Source organism: Pelophylax lessonae (genome assembly GCF_965119305.1).
Source record: "Pelophylax lessonae genome assembly, chromosome: 5".
NCBI classification, from domain to species: Eukaryota; Metazoa; Chordata; class Amphibia; order Anura; family Ranidae; genus Pelophylax; species Pelophylax lessonae.
In genome coordinates, this window is record NC_138772.1 from 227,788,630 (window position 1) to 227,814,876 (window position 26,247).

Sequence of the window (26,247 nt, forward strand, 5' to 3'; positions counted from 1 at the left end):
TTATGTTCTTTTTATTGTTTTGGGTTTTTTTTACTAGTAATGGCAGCGATCTGCGATTTCTATCGGGACTGCGACATTGCGGCAGACAGATCGGACCCCTAACTAACATTTTTGACACTTTTGGGTGTACAAGTGACATTACTACAGTAATCAGTGCTAAAAAATATGCATTTTTACTGTAATAATGACACTGGTAGGGAAGGAGTTAACACTGTAGGTGATCAAGGAGTTAAATGTGAGCCTAGGGGGGTGATTCTAACTGTGGGGGGGCGTGGCTTGTGAAATTATCACAGAGACCTGTGTTCCTATATAGAAGGATCACAGGAGCTCTGTGATCATTCCAGAGAGAAGAACGGTCAGCTATGTTTACAACAGCTGACTGTTCTTCCCTCTCAGCGGGGGAATAATTGCGGGTGTCAGGCGGCAATCGGAGCCATCTGCCCCGTGCATCGGAGTCCCTGCTGCTGAGTGGGGGCTGGAGCGTGCCACCGGCAGCACGCGCTCGCCCCCTAGCTGCAGGTGCGCGACCGATGTAGGTCTATGTCGTTTCGTTTAGGAGAGCTGCACTGCCGCAGTAAATCGGTGGCGGGCAGTCGGGAACCGGCTAACATTCTTTCAATTGTATTGCTGGGTTCTAAGTAATTTATATATTTTCTTCTATTTCTAATATTGTGTGATTTGATTACAAAGAAAGACATAAAAATCTTAAAGGTAGGTGATATTGTATGCGTATAAAAGTTCAGGCTGGAGTAGATACATAAAAAACATTATCAATTAAAATACAATTTCAATATTTGTTCCAAATCTCCAATGCTGAAACCATGTACAAATACATAATCAATATACAATATGCAAGTTAACAAATTACTCGCTATAGCCTAATGTTATCAAAAGTAGGCCTTATGCCTACATTAATGCGGTCTAGCATGTGGACTATACCGTCTTCATTTTACATTCCCTATCTGCTATGCTATTACTAAGGTTAATGTTAAAAGTTCTGTCATACTTAGCTAGCATCAATTGTTAGCTCTCTTTGACTGCTGGAACCCAAATCACAGCTGTGGCAATAAGTCATGTGCTCTTTGTGAAAGGGTTATGCTCGGGCTCAGTGAATCAATCAGTGACTCTGTCCTGCTGTTTGAGAAAAAGCATGGGTCCCTTCAATCTTGGGCTAGATATAGAATAAAAAAAGTTGGACATAGTTTTGAAGGAGGTCAAAGGACTAGATTTGATTCTTTTATTTATTCCTTCTATAGAAACAAGACACTTCATTCTACTGTAGTTAATATGGACAGCCCACGATCAAAATCTGCAAGCAAGAACAGTACTGGATCCCCAGGAGACAGCACATCAAAGACCAAGAAAACAACAGAAGTTAACAGTCATCGAGAAGGGGCTACTTCCACTTCGCTTAGTGCTTTAGAAGAAGCATTTAGAAAATTTGCCATTCATGGTGACACCAGAGCTACAGGGAAGGAGATGCATGGAAAAAACTGGTCAAAGTTATGCAAGGATTGCCAGATAATAGATGGAAAAACTGTGACAACTACAGATGTCGACATCATTTTTAGCAAAGTAAAGTAAGTACATTGTTTTTATATGCACCTATTAAAGAAATGTTAGCAAATTTTACAACTTAATTCCTTTCCATCTTATCAGCTAGGCTGTTTTCAACTGACAAAAATGTTTAGAATTGTATAACAAAGTGCTGTTTTCCTTCCTGGAGCACTCATTAACCACTTCAGCTCCGGAAGATTTTACCCCCTTAATGGCCGTCTTTTGCGATTCGGCACTGCGTTCCTTTAACAATTGCGCGGTCGTTCGATGCTGTACCCAAATACAATTGATGTCCTTTTCCCCACAAATAGAGCTTTATTTTGGTCGTATTTGATCACCTCTGCGGTTTTTAGATTTTGCGCTATAAACAAAAATAATATATTTTAATTTCTGCTATAAAACATTCCCAATGAAAAAATTTTAAAATCTAACTTTTTTATCAGTTTAGGCCAATTTGTATTCTGCTACATATTTTTTGGTAAAATAAATCCCAAAAAGCTTATTTTAATTGGTTTGCGCAAAAGTTATCGCGTATACAAACTACGGGATAGATTTTTGTACTTTTTATTTTATTTTTTTGTTTTTTTTAGTAATGGCGGTGATCAGCGATTTTTAGTGGGACTGCGACATTGCTGCGAACAGATCGGACCCCTAACTGACATTTTTGACACATTTTGGGAACCAGTGACAATAATACCGCACTGTTGCTGTATAAATGACACTGGCAGGGAAGGGGTTAACACTGGGGGAGATCAAGGGGTTAAGTGTGTTCCCTATATATGCTTGCTAACTGTGGGGGGCTCTGTGACAGGCACACAGAGATCGGGGGTTTCAGCTTAGCTGAAACACAGATCACACTGTGCCTGTGTGACAGAAGAGCCGCCTGCTTTGTTTACATAGGCAGACGGCTCTCCTGTCAGTTTCTGTGAAGATTATGGGAGGCCAGCGGCGATTGTGCCTGCAGCCCCCCCACCCCCCCCCCCCGCGGTCTGGCTCCCGCTGTGTCTCATCACAGTGGGAGCGCAGCCGAGACCGCGTGCACATAATCACGTAGATCTACGTGATTATGCGCAGCCAAGCCGCCCTGCCATAGTAAATCTGCGTGGGGCGGTCAGCAAGTGTTTAAAATCTTAAGAATCTGATAAATGAAACATTTTTGGAGCATTTAATATATATTGTTTTCATTAGGTGCATCTATGCTCAAACTTTGGACATTACAATTATTTTCATATTCCTAACAAGTTTAACCAGTCCTGTACCTTAGGGGTGCTGTGTGCCCCTTTCACCACATTCACTAAGTTCTGGGAAAACTCCCTCGCAAGCTACAACTTTCCTTAAAAAGTGCCAATATATCATCTAAGCTTTGTAACAAAATCAAGTTTCTTGGTTCTACTGTGGCTAATCAGGCTTTCACATTTCTTAGTTATAAATTAGTATTTTCAATGTTAATATAAATTCACTGTTTCAATAATGCAGTTACAAATATAGTTTTACTATAGTTAAAATCTTATAAACAAACATATTTATATATAAATATAAATGGTTGTCTATAATTTGTCCTATTTATAATGACACTAACATTAGGTTTCTGGTACAAAGCATTGCAAAAAATATTTACAATGTAAATGAAGGCTTTTTTCAATTGTGCACATTTTTTTGATGCACGAGATGCAAAACATTACAAAAGGTTGATAAACAGTATAAAGAAAAATTAAAGAAAATTTAAAATAATAATGGCTTAAAAAAATAGAGTAAAAAAAAAAAATCTTAAAAATATTAGCTATGGGGGGAAAGAGTTAGTTAGGCACTCCAAGGCCAGGATAGGGCTGGAACATAGTAGAGGGGAGGGGAGGGAGGATGGGAACGTAGAAATAAGCATCCACCTCTTCACCGTTCGTAAACAAATGGTGATTAAAAGTGTTTTTTTTTTTACACTTTTAGGCCTTAAAGCGGAGTAATCGATTTTGTGGCCATCCGCTTGCTTTTTTTCACCTGAAAAGGAAATGGATAGTTAGGTTTTTTTTTTTTTTTACTTACCTTGTTATTGTAGAAAGAAATACTCACCTTTCTTCTACTTCCTCCCTCGGCGGCCGCGGCCCACGCCGTCACTTCGCAATGATTCCTGGGAGCTGAACGTCATCGCTCCCAGGAATCAATGCGACGGCACCGGCCCCGCTCGTCACTTCCGGTGACATGGAAGAGGACGCAGAAGAGGATCGCGCTGGCTTCAGCTGCCCACAGCAGAGATGCCAACGCTGGAGAAGAAATTTTAAAAGTGAGTATTTCTTCTTGCAGGTAAGTGCGAACTGGGACAGATCAGAGGCTATCCATTGTGGAATGTACTAGCCCTGACTGTCCCGGGGGGTATGTTCATTGAAATTTTTTTTTTGTGGCCGGAACTCCGCTTTAAGAGTCACACACTGCCAGTTGCCCCACCCAACCCCTACCTTGCCCCGACCCTAATTCTGTCCCTAAATACGCCCCCATAAATTATCTAATGAAAAATGTTTAATGCAGAATTAAGTTACAAAAATAAACAACTTTAACAATATTAAAATAAAGCATATTTCATTGCTCTGACTGTGATAATATAAGGATAAATTATGATTGGCCACTATAGACACTGTATTCTTAAATATAGCATTAAAAAAATGTAAACCAGTGAATGACGCTTTTACTGATTTAGGATGCAGAGAGACTTACAGCGGTGCACAGCACTGGACAAGGGAGCTGGAGCTGCCAAAGTTAACTTGTCCTCTTAACAAGCTAGGCGGTCCGAGCAACCAATCATCAGCTTGGTAATAGGAAACCCCCCTCCCCGCCCTGTTCCCACCTCATCTAATGTGGATACTCACACCCCATGTGGCCCCCCACTCGCCCTCAGCTTTTTTCCACTCATCTAATGTGAGCAGGCAAATGTAAATTTTGAGGGCTGGTCTTCAGGACAAGAAGTCAAAGTGGAAGAAGAAAAAAAAATGGCAGCAGTTTCAAATGTTCCCCTTTCTATCTAAGCTGAAAATGGGTTTTTGCTTTAGATATACTTTAGGCCAATTCACAGCTGAGTGATTCTTGCTCCACCAGAAGTGCTTCAACGTTTGATGCTAATAATTACATTATATTTAGTGGTGCCTTTTCGCACTTTAGAGTAGTGTCACTTGAAGGCCATTGCTTGAAAAAGCAACAAGTGCAGAGATGCATGTTGTGGTCAGTATAAACAAACACGCTTAGGTTGCCCACTGACCTATTGTTTTACAACTAATAAAGATGACCTACTCTGGAGAGGCCGAACCTTAGCAAGGACATGTAGGGAGTCATCTTCTAGTTAGGGGTTGTCCTAGGAGTCAGATGGTGGGAAAGATGACTCATAGTAGGCTGAGATAAGGGGATCTAGGAAACTGATATGACCCTAACACAGGCTTCTTTCACACGGCCGCTCCGCTGCTTTAGTCCGCTGCGGGACTTTTTTTTTTTCACGGAGCGGATGACATTTGTGTCATCCGCTCCGTGTGCCCGCATATCATCCCATCCGTTTGCGGATGATATGCGGACATAATGTAAGTATATGGCATTGCGGATGTCAGCGGATGACACCGCTGACATCCGATTTTCCTTCCTTTCCGTTTTTTACACGGATGAAAAAATAGGGTTCTGTTCCATTCCAAAAAAACGGAACAGAACTGAAAGGAGGAAAATCGGATGTCAGCGAATGGTATTCCGCTGACATCCGCAGTGCCATTCACTTACATTATGTCCGCAAATCATCCGCAAAAAAATAGGATGATTTGCGGACACACGGAGCTCCAAAAACAAAAGGAATCATATCTAAGGATAGGAAATTAAACAATTGGGAGAATAAAAGAGAGGAGATAAAGTTTGTGCTAAGGTAAGCTAAAGGTGTCCACCTTTGTTTTGGGGAAACCAATAAATTGCCCAAAGGCAAGTGAGGAAAAATGTCAAGAAGCAGATGCTCTGGGAGTTTAGGTAAAAGAGTGCTTGGGAGTGATGTCTAGGTGGCCTCAAATAGTAAAAGCTTTTGATCTGGCTGCTTGCTATGAAAATAAGAGTGTTGATACCAAGGATGCTTCTGATGGTTGTGGCCTTCCCAGAGTTTGAAAGTTTTTAATTTGAGAAGGAAAGAGTGTATGCACACCAGTATTACTAGTGAATATACAGATTGCAGTCTTTTCATATTATATTCATTACATCTCTTACCGAAGCATAAATGAACAAAAGCAGTGCTTTTAATTGATACTTTATAGGCTGTAGTGGCTAAACCCCCTGAGATGTACAAAAGAGTGGATGTTTAAAAAAGATGTTTGACTTCGGAACTAATAATTTATTGCCAAACCAAGATTCCCTTGTGTATGTCCATCTTTAGGTAAGCATTTCTATATACACAATGGAGTTAAATTACTAAAGGTAAATTGACTGCACACATTGAAAAGGAACTTTGCAAGTAAAGTTTCCATAGAGCTTAGAGCTTGAAATGAAGCTCTACAAACCTCCATCATCCAATCATGTGCAAGCAAAAATGTTCCTAGCATGTGATTGTATTCTTTGTGAAAATTATGCCACATTCCCCAAGATCTGGGGAAGATTTTATAACTTGTAAAGTTAACAGCCTATTAACCTTTAGTAAATCAGCCCCAGCAATAAGGAAAATTCTTAACGTTATCCCATTCCCAAACCCAATATTTCAGTTTTACATTGAAGCTAGAATCTTAAAGTAGTTGTAAAGCTTCAACATTTTTTAATGTTGCAATAATTGTAAAAAAAATGTTTAGGTGTCAGAATCCCCCCTTACCCTCCCCTTTTTTTTACCTGACCCCTTATTCTAGTCCACGACTGCAGCTCTTCTCTTCCCTCACTTCTGGGTCTCGCTGGCTTTGCTGGGACAATGGGAGACATTGGCTCCCAGTGCTGTCAATCAAAGCCAGTGACGAGGGAGTGGGGGACGGGGGACGGGGGACAAGTCCCGCTGTCTGTGTCAATGGGTGCACTGGACAGAGGGGAGGAGCCAGGAGCACCGGCGGGGGACCCAAAAAGAGGAGGTTCACAGCGGCTCTGTGCAGCTCCATTGCAAGTATGGATATTTTTTTTATTTTTTTTTCCTTTGCAATCATTTACCTTTACAATCACTTTAATTTAGTGCACAGACTTTTGCATTACTGTTTTTTTAATTCTTACATTGTTCCTTATACTTTAATGCTCATAATTAGTTTGCATTTTGTTTTAGGGCAAAATCTTGCAGAACAATTACTTTTCAACAGTTCAGTGATGCACTTGAAGAACTAGCACTGCAAAGGTTTAAGGACCATGAAAAAGAAGAAGCTGTTTCTATGATGCATAAGCTGGTTGAAGGGAAATCTCCAGTTATAGCTGGTGTTACAGTGAGTAGGTTTTTAAGAAATCTGATATACTTAAAATACACTGCTCAAAAAAATTAAAGAAGCACTTTTTAATCAGAATATACCATCAAGTCAACTAAACTCCTGGGATATTAAACTAGTCAGTTAAGTACCAGAGGGGGTTGTTAATCAGTTTCAGCTGCTTTGGCTTTATTGAAATTAACAACAAGTTCACTAGATGGGCAACAATGAGATGACCTCCAAAAAAAGGAATGGTTTTACAGGTGGAGGCCACTGACATTTTTTTCCCTACTCATCTTTTCTGACTGGTTTTCACTAGTTTTGCATTTACTAGGGTTATTGTCACTACTGGCAGCATGAGGTGATAGCTGGACCTTATAGAGGTTGCACAGGCAGTCCAACTCTTCCAGGATGGCACATCAATATCTGCCATTGCCAGAAGGTTTGTGTGCCGCCCAGCAGAGTCTCAAGAGCATGGAGGAGATTCCAGGAGACAGGCAGTTACTCTAGGAGAGCTGGACAGGGCTGTAGAAGGTTCTTAACCAATCAGCAGGACCGGTATCTGCTCCTTTGTGCAAAGAGGAACAGGGTGAGCACTGCCAGAGCCCTACAAAATTACCTCTAGCAGGGCACTGGTGTGAATGTCTCTGACCAAACAATCAGAAACTGTCTTCATGAGGGTGGCCCGAGGGCCTGATGTCCTCTAATGGGCCCTGTGCTCACTGCCCGGCACTTTGGAGCTTGGTTGGCATTTGCCATTAAACACCAGAATTGGCAGGTCCACCAGTGTGCTTTTCACAGATGAGAGCAGGGTCACCCTAAACACATGTGACAGACGTGAAAGGGTCTGGAGAAGCCGTGGAGAAAGTTATGCTGCCTGTAACATCGTTCAGCATGACCGGTTTGGTGGTGGGTCAGTGATGGTCTGGGGAGCATTTCCATGGAGGGGCGCAAAGACCTCCACAGGCTCGACAATGGCACCCTGACTACCATTAGGTATTGGAATAAAATCCTTGGACCTATTGTCAGACCCTACGCTGGTGCAGTTGGTCCTGGATTCCTCCTGGTGCGTGACAATGGCCGGCCTCATGTGGCGAGAATATGCAGTCAGTTCCTGGAGGATGAAGGAATTGATACAATTAAATGACTCCCACGCTCGCCTGACCTAAATCCAATAGAACACCTCTGGGATATTATGTTTCGGTCCATCCGACACTGCCAGGTTGCACCTCAGTCTGTTCATGAGCTTAGTGATGCCCTGGTCCAGATCTGGGAGGAAATACCCCTGGACACCATCTGTCATCTTATTAGGAGCATGCCCCAACGTTGTTAGGCATGCAGACAAGCACGTGGGGGGTCATACAAACTACTGAGTACCACTATGAGTTGCTGCAATGAAATTTTAGAAAAATGGACTAGCCTGCTGCTTCATTTTTTCATTTTGATTTTTGGAGTGTCTTTGAATTCAGGCCTCTGTAGGTTGATAATTTTTATTTTGATCAAACGATGTGGCATCTTTTCCTTCCTTACACATTACCCAGTCCATATCAGTATAGATATCCAACATGAGATTTTTCCCCATTGAGATCTGATGTGTTTTTAAAGTGTTCCTTTAATTTTTTTGAGCAGTGTATATACTGCATATTGTACTCTATATAGTAATTGTTAGTATATTAGTTATTGTATATCCTATTGTCACCTTCTTCTCTTTTTTCAGGATGAAAATGTGTCAGGTATTTCGCTAATAGTTCTGCTACACATGCTGAATTGTTTTATTGTATTGCAATACTTTAGTGCTACGGGTTCATAATGCACAACATTTTTGTTAAAGTGTATCTCTGAACAAAGTTTTTTTTTTTTGTTTTTGATAGTGTGGGGACGGAATAAAACGTTTTTGCTTTGTCACCATTGCAGTGATTCAACCCTCTATTTGTCCTGATGGCAATTGTCATCAAGAAAGGAAGTAAGGGAAAATACAGAATTTTAGCTAAGTCCCTAGAACAGGGGGTGAGTGGAAATCTTCCAATGATTACTTTTATTCTAGAGAAGATTTTCTGAGAGGGAATTTTTTTGTCGTGTCTCTGGTACAGGAAGTTAAGAGAAATTGTCTCAGTGGAACACAACAAAAAAAAACATCTGGGGTTTTAACCCTTCCCTATGCTATCCAAAACTACTTTGTAAAAAAGGTTTTAGCTATACAAAAATGTGCTCCTCTGCTTATAACCCCTTACTTTTAGGGCAGTATGGGGTAAGCAACATTACTGTAGTAGAGAAGTATGGTTTTTTTTTTATTTCAGAATCATGCTTACCTAGGTGGAGGCAGCATGGGTCCGATGCTGCATCTGTCCCCCCGCATCTGTGATATGGCTGTTAAGTTTCCCTAAGAATTTTCAGCCATGTCACAAAATCAAGAAAAAGCAAAGGAAGAACCAGACACACACGGGTGTACAGTATGCTGTGTTCAAATCTGTGGTTCATAAATTGACAGCATAAATAAGACATATGCGCCTCTGCTGCCAGGATCAAAATGTGAATAATGTGTGGTCAGTGGTGGTGGCCCAGGTGCAGAATGACCTTGGTCTTCATTCACTCATTCTGCACATGCACAGCGACCAAATGAATGACTTATTCAAGGCAAAATGTGTTTGTGCAAACATTTACATAGGTAAAACATAAATGGATCATATGTGCCACTGGCGCCAGGATCAAATTGTGAACAATGTGTAGTCAGAGGTGGTGGTGCAGACCCAGAGTTACCTTGGCTTTCAGTTATTTAGAATAACTCAAGGCTGAGGTCATTTTGTGCCTGCACTGCCACCGTGTGATTGACTCAATAAAAATGTAAGTATCAATAATGTGTGGGTGTTGGCGGCACACACAAAATGTAGTACACATATCAACTCATAAAGACATAGGCGCATGTATGTCTATATGAGGTGAATGCGCACATGTACAGTTCCAATTCGTGTCAGACGGGCTATTAAGTGGATGCTCATGCCCATGTTCTCTGCTGACTGATCTAGGGCTGCAACTAACAATTATTTTCATAATCGATTAGTTGGCTGATTATTGTTTTGATTAATCGACTAATCGGATAAAAACCTCAAAAAAAGGTTGGTGTATAATTTAGTTAATATTCTTGAATATCTATATGCAGTAGTAAATATAAATATCTAGCTATCTAGTTGGATATTTAATCCACTCTGAGACACATATATGTATTATTAGGCTTTTTAAATGTGGTACATATCAGACTCAGAGATAAATATTTTTAAAAGACCTAAAACACTGTTTTGCAAATTTTCAGACCGGATTGGTATATAATATTCATGATAGACTCCCTTAATAATAGGCAGATAGCTTGAAACAAGCCAACTTATGTTGGCCATACACAAACTACATTTTTTTAGAAAAATTAAAAAAAAAAAAACATTTATCCGATTTTTCTAACCATTAGTGGGGTCTATTCGGTGTTCGTTGTCAACCACAGTGACAGGAAAATTAGAAGGAGCAGAATAGAAAACTTCTCACTCAAACCAATCTTCAAATAGTGTATGTGGTTTTTGCTCAGACGTTATATTTATTTTAAAATGTAATGTTAAAAGCAAATGGAATTTTCAAACACTCGTCCATTCAACAAATATACAAACCATTTTTGTACAAATATAGATGCAAATATTTTTGTCCAGAAATCCAATACATGTATGGGCAGCAGAAGACCTTTAGTAGCAGCATGCTTTTTTTATCACCTGTCATGATGGGGTAAAATAAAAAAATAGCCCTTTATAGTAAAAAAAAAACACAGCAGATATCGCTACTGTAATATAATCGTTAATTTCAACTGTGAAACAGTGAAAGTATTATATCTTGTATCATGTGTATGTTTTTAAAAAAATATGCCCAGAAGTCGGATATGCAGGGTATTTTAACTGGGAGTCAGACATAAAGCTATATGAAGAGTGGAGGGGGGAAAATAACAATTTTATATTAAAGTAGTACTAAAATCTGAGACTTAATTTTTTTTTTCATGGATATAATAATTTTAAATATAATCCACAATACTAGTAAAGTTTTACTTTAAATGTTATTGTAATGCCTTATAGCACCTCCAGTCTATCGGCCGCCACCTTCTCTGGGTTCAGATGCTGATCTTCCCTGCACAGAGTCCTTAAAGTGATTGTGAACGTTGGATTTTTTCAATCTTGTCATACTTACCCTCTCTGTAATGATTTTGCACAGAGCAGCACTGATTCTCCTCTTCTGCCTCCCCCCCCCCCCCCACACGGCACTTCTGGCCCCTCCTGCCTTCAAAGTGCCCCTATAGGAAACTGCAAAGTATAGTACTGTACAGAGTGTCCCTATAGCAAGGTAAAAAAAACCTCTGCTTTTAGAATCACTTGGTTCCTTCTCTTGCCCAGGACTACATTTCCCATGAGGCATTGCTCCTCACACATTCACAAGTTCTCTGCCATCTACATACATGTATGGATGGTGTACTGAGCTGTATGTGCGTTGCACTGTATTTTCTGATATGTAAACAAATAATGCATTCTGTATGCAGGCCAACTAATCGGCTGACCGATTAATTGATTACGAAAATAGTTGACAACTATTTTCATAATCGATTAGTTGTTGATTAATGGATTAGTTGTTTCAGCCCTAGACTGATCTTCAACTGTTCCCTTTGTCCTGTGTCTCTGTATGATTCCCTTGTTGCTGATCTGGCTTGCTCCTGACCTGATCTTGGATTCTGCTTCTGACCTGTCGTTAATTCCTGACCCGGATCCATTTCTGACTTCGGCTTTGCTCATGATCTGCTACCTCGCTGCTCGCCTGTTGATTACCCTGGCTATTCCTGTGACTACGCTCTGTCTCTGATCCGAGCTTCCTGTCCTGCTCAAGTGCCTTTTTGGCTGTACGCTGTACCAGCTCTGTGCACCACTGAGTGTTCCTGCCTCAAGTCTGCTGAGAGCTCTGACAAGCCGCTCATCCTGAAACAACAGCGTAAACAGAGTGCCCCTTTAACCTGGGCTAGATGTCTGAACCTTCCTAGTGTTCCTGATCTATTGGTTCGCCAGTCCCCTTGGGACCGCATCTCCTGCTGCAAGTTCTCTCATCAACATCTGCAGGCACTCCTGTTCCTCCTGTCCCATGGTACCCTCTGTTCCACCTTTAGTGGGGCCCGGGCTGGATATACAAGAGAGCTCTGTGAGTTCATTAACAATTAACAATGGGACAGACAGGCATAACAGAATGCATATCCCACCTCAATATACAGACAATAGGAAAAGACTGCCAGTGACAGTCTGTCCGTCTCCTACATTGAAGTTCATGGAATACACATCTAAGCATTGCTTTGATTATTTAGGAGTCACAGACTTCATGGCAACAGGCTATAGGTCTCACAGTGTAAAGTGGGATTAAATCTTCATATTTCTTGAGAGATATTGTTGATAATATTACTCCCCCATTTGAAGTTATCCAAACCATTTTCTCAGTGTCCATTAAGTATCTGTCTTTCATGCCCAGTGGCGGTGAGTACCGTCACAGGATCGACCCTGTCATTTCAGTCTATTATCAGGTATGTGACAGTATCAGTCAGCCAGGGATGGAGTTAGAAAGGGAGGCCTCTCCGGATGTTTGTTGATTGATTTCAGCCTTATCCTACATTGTGCAGAGTTTGCAGAGGAGCCTCGATCGTATGGAAGACTGATAACAGGCTATGACAGATGTTTCACTATAAACAGGCAAAAAATTTGGGGGAGCATACCCATGTATTTCCAAAGCTGCTGCAGCTATGAACCAAAAGACATGTATATTAAAAAAGAATAGCGCGCAAATGCAAAAGAAATTACTACCAAATCTGAAGAGAGTCCATAAATAAAAATGGGGGTTTGGTCCCACCATATGGCCATATCGTGCTCAAGCCCACTACTGCGTCAAAGTACCCCATTATCAGTGGGTCCTACACTATCCATGAAAAAGAGATTTTTTTAATATAGATGTTTCACTATACCCGGGTCTTCCTGCTGTCACAGATGAAGCCACTCAAACGGAGTCCAGCATGTCCTGCAGGGCTATTACACCACCAGAACCCAGGGTGCCAATACCCAAATGTTTCTCTGGAGACTACAGGAAATTTTGGACTTTTCGTAACTCCTGCAAACAGTATTTCACCCTTCTGCCCCAAACATTTTCATCGCAAGACACAAAGGTAGGATTCATTATCTTGCTTCTTCAGAATGAACCCCATTTCTGGGCTCATCATCTCCGGGAGCAACATGATGCTGCGTCGGCAACTATGAACTCTTTTCTCTATGTCTCAGCCATATGCTGTCATCAGACTGCAGAATCTATGCTTAGCAAGTTACAGCAAGGCCTAAGGCTTGTAGAGGACTATGTGACTGATTTCCATGTATGGAGTGCTGATACTCAATGGAACGATTCAGCACTCCGTTCTCAGTTTAGTCTCAGGTTATATGATGCTCTGAAGGATGAGCTTGCCAGAGGGGATGTGCCAACGGCCTTAGAAGATCTGATGAATCTCATCATCTAGATGGATTGATGGCTATGAGAAAGACAATCTGAGAGAACCAACAGAAGTTCTTTTGCCAGCTTAGAGTCTGAATTTTCTGTTCCCTCACTTGCTGCTATAACCCCAGATGTGTCCTCTACTAAAAGAAGACATCATGACTCTCCGGGAAGGAGCTTTTAGAGACAACCTCCATCTTCTGCTGAAATTCTTTGACGACAAAGTTCCAACCTTTGACTCTATTGTGGTGATGCTGGTCCTTTTTATATGTCCAGTCCTGCAAGTCCTCCACTAACTGGGTCCATATGATGCATCAGCCGGGGGCAAGCCAAACACACCTCACCTCCCTTTTTTACTTGCAGCTTGCTAAAAAGACTGTTTATGTTCTTGCAATCATAGACTCTGGTGCCGGCAGATGTTTTGTGGACTCTACTTTTGCAGCTCAGCACAATCTTTCTCTCTGTGTCAAGAAACAAGGGGTTTTTGTTCATCTGGCTGATGGCTCTGGTATCAGGATCGGCCCAGTGCCTTAAGAGGCTGTTCCCACCCTATGTCACTCCTCCTCTGGACACCAAGATTTTCTACGCCTGGATGTTATAACGTCACCCATGTTTCCTATAATCCTTGGTATGCCCCGGTTAAAGGCACACAACCCCTGTATTAACTGGCTTACCGGAGAGATCATCTTTTCAAATCAGGCTGGACATACAGGGGAGAGAGGTGGGTGAGTACTCCCCTATTTCTGACTCCCTGAATATTACTAGGGAATTGCCTGATTCCATACTAGCTTTCCCAGCCACTAACCAGCCAGTGTCAGAGACTGCACTGAAGGATATGCTAGTCTCCCTTCGGGGCACAAAACATGCTGACATCATGCAACTTACTAAACACTTCACTGGAGAAATGCATGCTATTCTCGACAGGGTAAACCACATTGAATCGAAAATGGATGAATTCGCCCATACTAGTAATGATCTTGCGGATGCCCAGGACGATAACATGGATGATCACACGTCGTTTAGAGCTAAACTAGCGAATCTGGAGGATCACTCCAGGCGGAACAGTTTAAAAATAAGGGGGATCCCAGAATCAGTGCAACACTAGGAACTTCGCAACTACGTAAGAGATCTTTTCAAAGTGCTCATCCCTGAGATTGAAGATTCAGAATTAATAATAGATAGGATCCACCATATAGCCAAGCCCTCATTTATTCCTGAGCATGTTCCCAGAAATGTGTTAATGCGCATGCATTTTTACCATGTTAAGGAGCAACTCCTCACAACATCGCGCAACTTAGGCAATTTTCTTCAACCCTTTGACCATTTACAATTCTTTGCGGATCTATCTCAATTTACTATGCAATTACTGAAAAAATTGATTACTATTACAAAATCCCTAAGAAATCATAAGATCATTTATAAGTGGGGAAATCCGACAAAATTTCTGGTTTTCAGAAATGGTAACACCCACACTATTCATACATTGGAAAAGGGTCTGCAACTACTGAAAGCATGGGGCCTCCTCTCCTGACTGGAGCATCCGCTCCCCTAACCATCTCTCCCCAGAATGGCAGCAAATACCATCTACCAGATCGCCAATGACCTGAGTGCTCAATCTGCTTCATAGCCACTATCAATATGTCCACTCTGTATTGTGGCAATATCTCTGCTAGTGAACTCTCACCCCATCTGCTTCGCAGTTTTCACTGCATTCGGATCATAGATCCACTGTTTTATCGTTTGTTCGCTGATCTTGTATATAAATGTTTTTCTTTGTTTTATTATATTTTTGTATCCATGAGTCCATCATGTGCTTCATACTGAAACCTCCAGCTCCTGCTGTAGCCTCCAGATTCCAATACCTTCATGCTGCACGGATACCGAGTATACTACTAACTGTGAGTTACCCAACAAACAATGCAAACATATTTATACCCCACAAATATGGCTCCTAAGGTACTCTCGAATTAATGCGAAAGGCCTAAATCATCCAGCAAAAAGACATTCCCTGTGGTCTGAGGCCCTACGTCATCGTGCGGATGTGCCATGTGTGCAGGAATCCCATTTCCACCAACTTGCTACTCCAAAATGTATGCATGGCTCATACATGTATTCTGGGCCTCGATCCCAGCCAAGAAGAGGGGAGTACTGATCGCGTTCTGGGACTTAATAGCTTTCCACTTAGTAGAGCAAATCTCTGACCCAAATGGGCAGTATATAGTGCTCATATTTGATCTGAACTCCACTAGATACACGCTGGTAAACCTATATGCCCCCAATAAACATCGAGTCTGCTTTCTTACTAAATTGTTACAGAAAATAACTAAAGTCAAGCAAGGGGCACTACTGTTGTGTGGAGACTTTAATATAACTCCAAATCCATCCCTGGACTCTACTAACCCGATTAAACGAGGTACCCCCTCATTACAATCTCTTCCAAATCAATATGACCTTTATGATTTCTGGCGATGTCTGCATACAACTGAAAAAGATTACACTTTTTTTCGAAAGCCCATGAAACCCACTCAAGAATTGATTTGATATGATTATATTGATCAAGAATTCAAGACTCCACCATAAATACCATTACCTGCTCGGACCATGCCTCAATCACGCTTACCATAGCGGATTCTTGCGCTCCTCAACCTACTTTCATCTACATAACCAGGAATCCAAGACCATATTGGAACGTAATCTTCTTGAATTTTTCCAGACAAACAAAAATTCAGTAGCAGATCCATTTGTCTTTTGGAACTCACATAAATCATTTATGCGGGTTATATTCATCTAGATGGGGGCGGGGGCCAAAAGGAAGAGGTAGCGCCAAATTGACCACTTACTATCCGAAATATGAAAATGCAAAATAACAAATAAAAATAACCCCACCTCGGTAATAAGCACCTTACTTATCAACTTGCGTAGGGATCTCCGTAATCTCCTTTTGGAGAAATTTGAAAAAAATTTCAAACAGCTCAAAATGACCTACTATACCAACGGTAACAAGGCAAACAAATTGCTTGCCAAGCGCATACAAGGACATAGGACCAAATCTAAGATCCCATTTCTTTACCATTCAGTCACTAACCGCAAGGTGTTAAACCCCCAAGATATTGCCAATGCTTTCAGCATTTACTACAGTTCTCTCTACAACATCAGAGAGGACGTCTCATCTCCACAACCGTGCTTAGAGGACATTAGCCATTTCTTAGATAAATTACACCTCTTTACCCTTTCACAATCTCAATTAGATGGCCTAAATGCTCCGTTCACTTTAGAAGAAGTATCTAAAAAATGTACTCTCTCCCCAATAATAAAGCACCAGGACCTGACGGGTATAGCTTTGAATATTTTAAAACATTTAAAATATTTTGGCTCCTCATTTGGTGAGGGTGTTCGATGCAGTTGCTGCCTCCTCCTCCTTCCCACAGGAAATGCTGAAAGCGACAATTGTTACTCTACCTAAACCTGGTAAAGATCCCGACTGTCCACATAACTTTAGGCCGATTTCACTGTTAAATAATGATCTTAAGTTGTATACAAACTTATAGCATTCAGGTTGGTCGATATTCAGCCTACTCTTGTGCATCCAGGTTAATCTGGTTTCACGAATCGTAGACAGACTTCCGACGCCACTAGGAGGGTTGTTATGTTATTCACTTTGCAGAGAAACACAAAACGCCTTCTCTGATGCTCACCTTAGACACGGAAAAGGCGTTTGACCACATACATTGGCTATATCTTAATGAGGTCCTAAAAAAGTTTGGCATCTTGGCCATATACTGTACTTTCTTCAATATTGGCTCTTTACACTTGCCCCGTGGCACAAGTAGCACAGTATGCTATCTCATCCATTCTTGATCACAAACGGAACTAGACAGGGATGTCCTCTATCCCCCCTGATTTTTAATTTGTTAATGGAACACCTTGCAACATATATACGCTCCCATCCAAATATTTCTGGTATTCAAATTTGTAAACATACCCACACCATTAGCCTATTTGCTGATAACATTATACTAATGCTATCGAACCCAGAAACTTTGATGGAAGCAGTTCAATCTGTCCTACGATTGTTTTAGTCTATTACTATAAAGTCAACCCCACCAAATCCCATGTAATCAACGTAGGTATTGATTCTACCTTGAAGCAACAATTGCAACAAAAATTTCCTTATATCTGGAAAGAGGAGGGCATTTCATACGACTTTTACCAGTTCAACTCAATCCCTCTTTCATGCCAATTATATCCCCTTGATAGCCAAGGTACGCAAGTCACTAGCCCACATAGATAAATTTTAACTTTCCTGGACCGCTGTCTAGCGGCTTTTAAGATGATGGTCCTGCCCCAATTGCTTTATGCTTTATGTGTTTAGGACGATGCCGATAGTGGTACCAGACTCCTATTTTAGATCCCTGCAGACTCTAATGAATAAATACCTATGGAGAAACAAACAAGCTCGCTGTGCTTTCAAGAAGCTCACAAAACATAGGCAAGCTGGTGGCATGGGCGATGTTGATTTGAAAGATTATTATGTAGCGACTATATTGTCACAATTCAAATTCTGGTATGACTCCATGATGCCCCATGTGTGGTCAGAGAGGGAGTCTGAAACTATTCCAGGCAGAAACCTCCCGAACTTCCTCCTTGCCCAATAACTTTCTCGTAAAGTTAATCCAAACCTCTCTCCAACTATCTTGGCTTCAATTAATGCGTGGAGAATTATTGCTACTAGTGCCACATCAGATTTCTCTATAGCTGTTCCGCTACCACTCGAGGTGTGCCAAGTTATAATTTCCAATATTTCTTAATCTGCAACACACTCTAGAGGGATCCGGAATGTTCATGATCTTTATCAAGACGGTAACATTAAGCCCTTCTCACTTCTACAATCTCAATATCACCTGCCAGAGAAAGAAGGTTACACATACATACAAATTAGATCCTTACTCCATAATAACCCAGCCAAGGTATGTAACATCCCTAAGAAAATAATAGACTACCTGTATAAATCTAAAACCTCAAAAGGTGGAATCTCTCTATTGTATGGGATTCTTAAGGATAAAAACCACTTCTCTAAATCCAACTCATTTCTAGCTTGGGAAAGGGACCTGGAGTATTCCTTTACCACCAATCAGTGGAAACAAACAATGTCTTATACCTATAAATCTACTAAAAGCGCCAATCTTTGGGAACTAATGAATAAAAATACGCTACGCTGGTACCTTACTCCATACCGGCTATCAAAAATTTACCCAAATAGTGCAAATACATGCTGGAGGGAGTGTGGTCAGGTAAGGACTCTTTTTCATATTTTATGGGCATGTAGAAAATTAGCTAAAAACTGGAATGCAGTCTTTGATATCATATCAGAATTTGCCTCTATGCCAATACAGCTTTCCCCTGGCCTGGTTATATTAAATATAGGTATAGATGACTTCTCACACCATCTCAAGATAGTAATTTCCAATGTACTGTTGGCTGCCAGACTAGTTATAATGAGAATGGTGATCTGGTGCGCTATGTAACATTATTATGACAGTTACTTCTGTGTGTAAAAACCCAAATTGTCTGTATGTCTGTACTCAAATGGTGTGATCCAAATGTGTCTCAAGATAAAAAATAAAAAAATTAAACAGTGATTAATGTCCAAACATAAATCCACAAATGTCTGAAGTGTGTAGACAACAAATCCTCAAATCAAAAGTGAAGAGATGTGAATCCAAATAAAGCAGTGAATGTCCATCAAAATAGATATAACGTGCAAGTGAATCCCACCACCTCAAAGGCTGTCACCTTACCAGACGGATAAGGTTAAGGTGCAATTGAACTTCCCCAAGAGTAAACTCCTGTGTTTGGAAGTGATCCCGTGCTCTTATTCACACTGTGAGAGAGACAAATATTCCAAGCCTCTTACCAGATGAATATTGTAAATTGCATGGATCCATCCCCTTAGAGGACTTATCTTCCATCGACAACAGTAGCTGAACTCTGGGTAACTCAGCAGAAAATCTTCTATAGCTCCTGCACTTCTCCTATGATATCATCCAGGAGTAGAAGCTTGTTTGAAGGAAATGCGTCAGAGAGGAGGTGCCGCACCGTCACTCAAAACATCTGCGATCCGCGCTGCAGGCGGCCAAGGACATACGAGGCTAATTTCAGTCAGAAAATGTAAGTGCACATTGTTTTGGCTTGATTTTAATAAAGTGGTATTGAGGTAATGCACTATTGGCCGCACTTTTTACCTTATATATGGGGAGAGTCTGTGGATGATATCACAGGAGAAGTGCAGGAGCTATAGAAGATTTTCTGCTGAGTTACACACTTCGGACATTTGTGGATTTATGTTTTGGACATTATTCACTGTTTAATTTTTTTATTTTTTATCTTGAGACACATTTGGATCACACCATTTGAGTACAGACATACAGACAATTTGGGTTTTTACACACGGAAGTCACTGTCATAATAATTTTACATAGCGCACCAGATCACCATTTTCAATTTAGTATTCCAAATCAGGTATTTGGATCTTTGGTAGCAGCTTTAATTTTATATCAGCGCACCCTTCACATATAATTTCAATAGTTATAATGAGACACTTGAAATCGCCTCTACATCCTCCCTTGTCTGAAGTAATATCAATGACACAGACGCATTATACATACGAAACCATGTTTGCCCTATCTAATGGATCTTTTATCACGGTTGCTGATAATTTGGATGTCTGGAAACAGTGGTTTAGCAAACCTAAACATGTTTAAACTCCTGTTATTAATGGTTAAAATTAACTGGGGGCAGTAATGCTGTGACTCATCCAAGATTTCTGTACTTTCTTTTTTTTCTTTTTTCTTTTCTTCTTTGTTCTCGTATTTGTCTAATTTCACTTGTTATCCCTACCCATTTAAAGTATGACTTAATTAATGTTGATAAATGAGCGGGGTGGATGTGTTGTGGGGCTGCCGTGTCGTCAATCCCGCCTGTACTGCAGTTTGATCCCATTGGGGTGTGTGGGTGGGAGGGAGGTCGCGGTGGTCCGGGGACTGCCGCTTCGCTGCCCTCACTGTTCTTGTTCAATTGTGATCCTCCAATTTGTTGTGTGTCGATATACCTGTTCTTTGCTCAATGGAATGACAAGTAATGTTGTTCCAATATTCCTTATTATTGTCCTGTTCGTTCATTCAAAATCAATAAAAATGTATTGAACTAAAAAATTTTCAATCTGTAAATCCACTCTTTTCTGATTCCAACTTCCCCCCTTGCCATTGCCACATGTGTTTTGCTAAAAGATTAGGAACTCTTATTTTTTCTTTATTTCTCTCAAATGTTCCAAAATTCTAAGCTTTAATTTTACCAATATACATTAATCTACATGGATAGCTTGCTCTATATACCATTTGTGTGGTTTCTAAATTAATAAAAGATCTTAGTATCTTTTTTACCTTTTACTATCCTCAAAATATATACTCCTGTGTCCCAGATGACAAACTAAACAGTGATCACATCTTTATGTCCCATACAACTTTCCTTTACTCAGCAATGTTTCTCTAGTTGTAGCAGTGTACTCACTTCAGCCAATTGGTTCCTTAAAATTGGGGTTCTTCTGGCAATAATAGAGAGGGAGAGGTCCACTCCTTTAAAATCTCATCTTGTAAATTCCAATATGTTTTTAATAACCCCTGTAACTGTGCTCAATGAGAACTATATTGTGCAAATGCTTAAACATTGTTTTCCTCTTTCTTCTCCTTCTTAAAACTTAAAGCAGTAGTAAACTACTGCATCGCATACTAGCACATTATGTAAAACCTACCTTTGAATAAAGCCTTCCAGTGGCGCACTGTCAACGCTGACAAGGCTTTCATCTTTACCTGGTTTTCCGTCTGGGTTTGGGGACTCCGGCTGTGTGAGTGGCGGGAGCTGCCGTTTACGACACAGGACTGCTGTTTCAGTAAATATCTCCTAAACGGTGCACATTTAGAAGATATTTACAGTACCTATAGGTAAGCCTTATTATAGGCTATAGGTACAAATTATGCATGGGAGTTTACTCCCACTTTAATAAACTTTCTATTGTATAGTTTTTCTATTATCGTGTGATCTAATAGTTTTATGGTTGTAACCCCTTTCCCTGAATTTCTCTTTTAGGTTACAAACCTCTTTTTCAAATCACATTTGGTCTGTACAATTTTCATGTACATCTTGGAATTGACCTACCCCCTGAACAGTTGAAAGGGGATAATGACTGGTTGTGTGGCGAGGAGAGTTTTCTGCTGTTGCCTTACGAAAGGTGGAGGTCGTAATTATCAACCTTTTCTTTTTTTTATCCTAAGGTCTAAAAAACTCCATCTCTGACTTAAGTTTTTTTTTTAAATAAGAATCCATATTTTTTTACATTTAAATAAATTACAAAATCCACTTCACTACCCCTCCACATGACCAGCACATCATAAATAAACTTGCGCATGCCCCTTAGCATACCTTCCTACCAATACCTCAAGTAAAGGCATCCGTAAGCAGATGTGCACGAGGCTCCCATAGATACTCCTCCTATTTGTCTGTAGAACTTACCCACAATTAAAAATAAATATTTTCCAATATTAATTTAAAAAGATCCCACTACACCACATATAATACTGCATTTGGTTTATATGGTTGTAAAAAAATATTTCACAGCCTGAGTGCTAATTCTATGAAGAATTTCTAAAATAATTCATCAAAATTGAAACTGGAAAATCTTCCTGACCCAATTATGTCCAGTTTAGCACTTTCAGAAAAACTTTACTGTCCTGAACATAGGCTCGAAAGCTGGCTACAAAATCCTTAAGCATCCTAACTACATACTCTTCCATTCTATGGGTGGAAGTACTTATGGCCAAAATTTTTGGGTGACAAGGCATCTTTATTTTTTTTTTGTAATATTGGGAACACATATTATATTCCTACACCCTCATGTACTCATATTTATCTTTTTTGAGTAATGCCTTTCACATACACCCAATCTAACTTTGGTTAAAGTTGACAGACTACCTCTAAAAATGGGGTTTCCCTAATATTCCTAAAGCATTTTCCATCAGCGAGTTGACTTTCAATTTCTCTTACTGTAAGAAGAACAACATTTCCTCCCCTTATTGCTAGGTTTTATAACTATCTCCCTGTTTTTGTTTACAATTCATCCAATGTTGTCTTCTGTAGCTCTTTGGAAAACATATAGAAATGTTTTTATTTAAACATAAAGGTGCCATTTACCCCAATCATTTAATAGAGAAATTTAATTAATTAAAATTAGGTCAGGTTAACTATTAAAATGATGTCAGGTTAATTATGTAAATATCATCTTTTCTTGTTATCATATGTTCTTGCCTTGCCCCCTTGTGTTCTACTTAAGGGCATGTGTCACATGCATCTTCAAACTCCCTTTTATTTTACCATTATCTAAATCATTGCTGTCGATGCCCGACACATAGCTAAGGCCAGCCGTACAAGGAGGAAATGTATTTCCTGCATTTCCAACACACACAGTGCTGATGCAGGGATTCATCCTATATATATATATATATATATATATATATATGTATATATAAAAAGTAAGATTGAGGCGATTAAACTCAAGTGGTAGGTGCGTTTACAATGAGTTGCGCCAATCCAAAATGGTATTTTAGGGCATGGCAGTTCATACGAAAGCTCTTCCCACGCAGGGGTTTCTCACCATCTCTGCAAAGACATAACATTCAGCCTCCTGGTTCTCTTTTGGCAGCTTTACTGCTCTGAGTACCCCTGCAGGATCTTTCAGACCATCAAACATCTGTTGGTCTTCTTGACCATCAAACACATCCCAGGGTTATGTGCAGACACTGTACTTTAGCTCTGCATCTTTCCTTGCAGCTTCCAAGCTCCTGGACTCTTTCTACATCTTCTTGGCTGCTCCCTTTCTTTTTTTGTTTAATACATTTTTATTGAGAAATCTTAAAAAATAAGAACAAAACAACAGCAAAACACAATGTTACAGAGTCTATGAAGCATGAGGGGGGCGTCAATGATAGTTTATCGAACATCCATACAATATAGTTATATATCACATATAATCCGTAACCATCAACGATTATAGGAACACAAACTGAAAAGGTTGGACACGTAAAAAGCAGCAGGTAGAAGTGAAGAAGGGGCAAAAGGGACAGAGGGCAAATAAGTTAGAACTGAGAGAGAAAAGGGCTGCTCCCTTTCCACATGGTCTTCGTCTTCGGTTTAGGCCTTCTTCTGACCCAACCTGACCTTGATGCACTGCAGCATCTCACACGGCTCTCTTCACACACTCTGACCTCCCTCAGGAGGGCGGGGCCCTGGGCTCTAACTTTTTCTCTTTTATGAAGCCAGCTCACACCTGAATATTCAGTGTCCTTGCTTCTCTCAAAATCTGGCATAAACGACCAATCTACCAAGTAGCATGGGGTCACCCGGCTACTATATATATATACACTGCTCAAAAAAATAAAGGAACCCTTTGAAAACGCATCAGATCTCAATGGAGAAAAATGTCATGCTGGATATTTACACTGATATGGACTGGGTAATGTATTAGGAAGGAAAGAATGCCACATTGTTTGATGGAAATGAAAATGATCAACCTACAGAGGGCTGAATTCAAAGACACCCTGAAAATCAAAGTGAAAAGATGATGCAGCAGGCTAGTCCATTTTGCTAAAATTTGATTGCAGTAACTCAAAATGGTACATAGTAGTTTGTATGGCCCCCACATGCTTTTATGCATGCCTGACAACATTGGGCATGCTCCTAATAAGACGACAGATGGTTTCCTGGGGTATTTCCTCCCAGATCCGGACCAGGGCATCACTGAGCTCCTGAACAGACTGAGGTGCAACCTCGTGGCGTCAGATGGACTGAAACATAATGTCCCAGAGGTGTCCTATTGGATTTAGGTCAGGCGAGCGTGGAGGCCATACAGTAGTATCAATTTCTTCATCCTCTAGGAACTGGCTGCATACTCTCACCACATGAGGCTGGGCAATGTCGTGCAGCAGAAGGAACCCAGGATCCACTGCACCAGCGAAGGGTCTGATAGGTCCAAGGATTTCATCCCGATACCTAATGGCAGTTAATAGCCTGTAAAGGTCTGTGTTTCCCTCCATGGATATGCCTCCCCAGACCATCACTGTCCTACCACCAAACCAGTTGTGCTGAATAATGTTACAGGCAGCATAAGGTTCTCCACAGCTTCTCCAGACCCCTTCACGTCTGTCACATGTGCTCAGGGTGAACCTGCTCTCACCTTTGAACAGCGCAGGGTGCCAGTAGCGGACTTTCCAATTCTGGTGTTCGATGGCAAATGCCAATTGAGCTTCATGGTGTCGGGCATTGAGCACAGGGCCCACTAGAGGACGTCGGGCCCTCAGGCCACCCTCATGAAGTCTGTTTCTGATTGTTTGGTCAGAGACATTCACACCAGTGGTCTGCTGGAGATCATTTTGTAGGGCTCTGGCAATGCTCATCCTGTTCCTCCTTGCACAAAAAAGCAGATACCTGTTCTACTGATGGGTTAAGGAGCTTCTTCAGCCCTGTCCAGCTCTCCTAAAGTAACTAGGAACTAGAGTAACTGCCTCCTGGAATCTCCTCCATGCTCTTGAGACTGCGCTGGGAGACACAGCAATGGCACATATTAATGTGCCATCCTGGTGGATTTTGACTGCCTGTACAACCTCTATAGGGTCTAGGTATCGCCTTATGCTACCAATAGTGGCAATGACCCTAGCCAAATGCAAAAACCCTAGCCAGTGAAAAACAGTCAGAAAAGATGAGCAGGGAAAACAAATGTCAGTGACCTCCACCTGTAAAACCATTCTTGTTTTGGAGGCCATCTCATTGTTGCCAATCTAGTGTACTTGTTGTTAATTTCATTAACAGCAAGGCAGCTGAAACTGATTAACAACCCCCTCTGCTACTTAACTGACCAGATCAATATCCCAGGAGTTTAATGATGCTATACTCTCATTTAAAAAGTATACCTTTAATTGTTTTGAGCTGTGTATATATAGATAGAGAGATAGCTCTACACACTTGTTACAATGTAGGCAGGTCTATAAACTTTCTTAAGAGGAAAAGGAAAGAAGACGGACAAAAAAAGGGGAGATCTAGGGTCCCTGCGTTGCTGAACAAATTTTATCCTCAGACCTCCAAGATTTTTGACAATGCTCCCAATTGCATCAGTTTCGGATGGAGTGAAGAATGTGGTGCTTCACCTGACGTCTGTGGATCTTTGCTCTGACCCCATGGGATATATCAAATCAGTATCTAGCATTGCTATAAGAAATCGCTGATTGTACATTTGTTAAATGCAGCCCAGGCTTGCATTCCTGATCTTTGGAAGCAAACCACCCTGTCTTACTCTATAACTGAGAAGACGGATTTAGGAATACATGGATGCTGTGGACAGTGTATAGTTACTCTTCTCAGCATATTGACACACTAGCTAGCTTTTCATATTCCACACATCGATCGGCTAAGACTTGACTTGCGATGCTTGTAGACTATACCATTTGCTTTTCCCAAGGGAAGGGGAAGCGGGAGCAGTCGAGGTGCAAATTTCTCTGCCCCTCCCACTTTCCCTGTCCCTCACGTTTCCCCCCTCCCTTTTTTTTCTTTTCCATTTTCACCCTGCGGCTTATTTGTTAGAATTGTTCCCTATTAAAGTTGGGAACCATATCCCCCAACCTATTTTGTTTTTGTTTTCCTCACTTCCCTTCTATGAGCGGGAGAAGACAACTTTACACTTTTAATACTA

The 26,247-nt window shown here is 40.8% G+C and overlaps 1 protein-coding gene across 2 annotated transcripts in view; it reads left to right on the forward strand.

Moving 5' to 3' along the window:
- Positions 1 to 26,247, forward strand: part of TPPP (tubulin polymerization promoting protein) — a 72,762-nt gene that overhangs the window by 42,150 nt on the left and 4,365 nt on the right. For both annotated transcript variants that reach the window (XM_082259600.1, XM_082259599.1), the window contains exons 2-3: positions 1,257 to 1,580; positions 6,794 to 6,947. In XM_082259600.1, coding sequence (XP_082115726.1) covers positions 1,288 to 1,580; positions 6,794 to 6,947 — 447 coding nt within the window. In that variant the 5' untranslated portion in view covers positions 1,257 to 1,287. The remainder of the gene's footprint in view (positions 1 to 1,256; positions 1,581 to 6,793; positions 6,948 to 26,247) is intronic.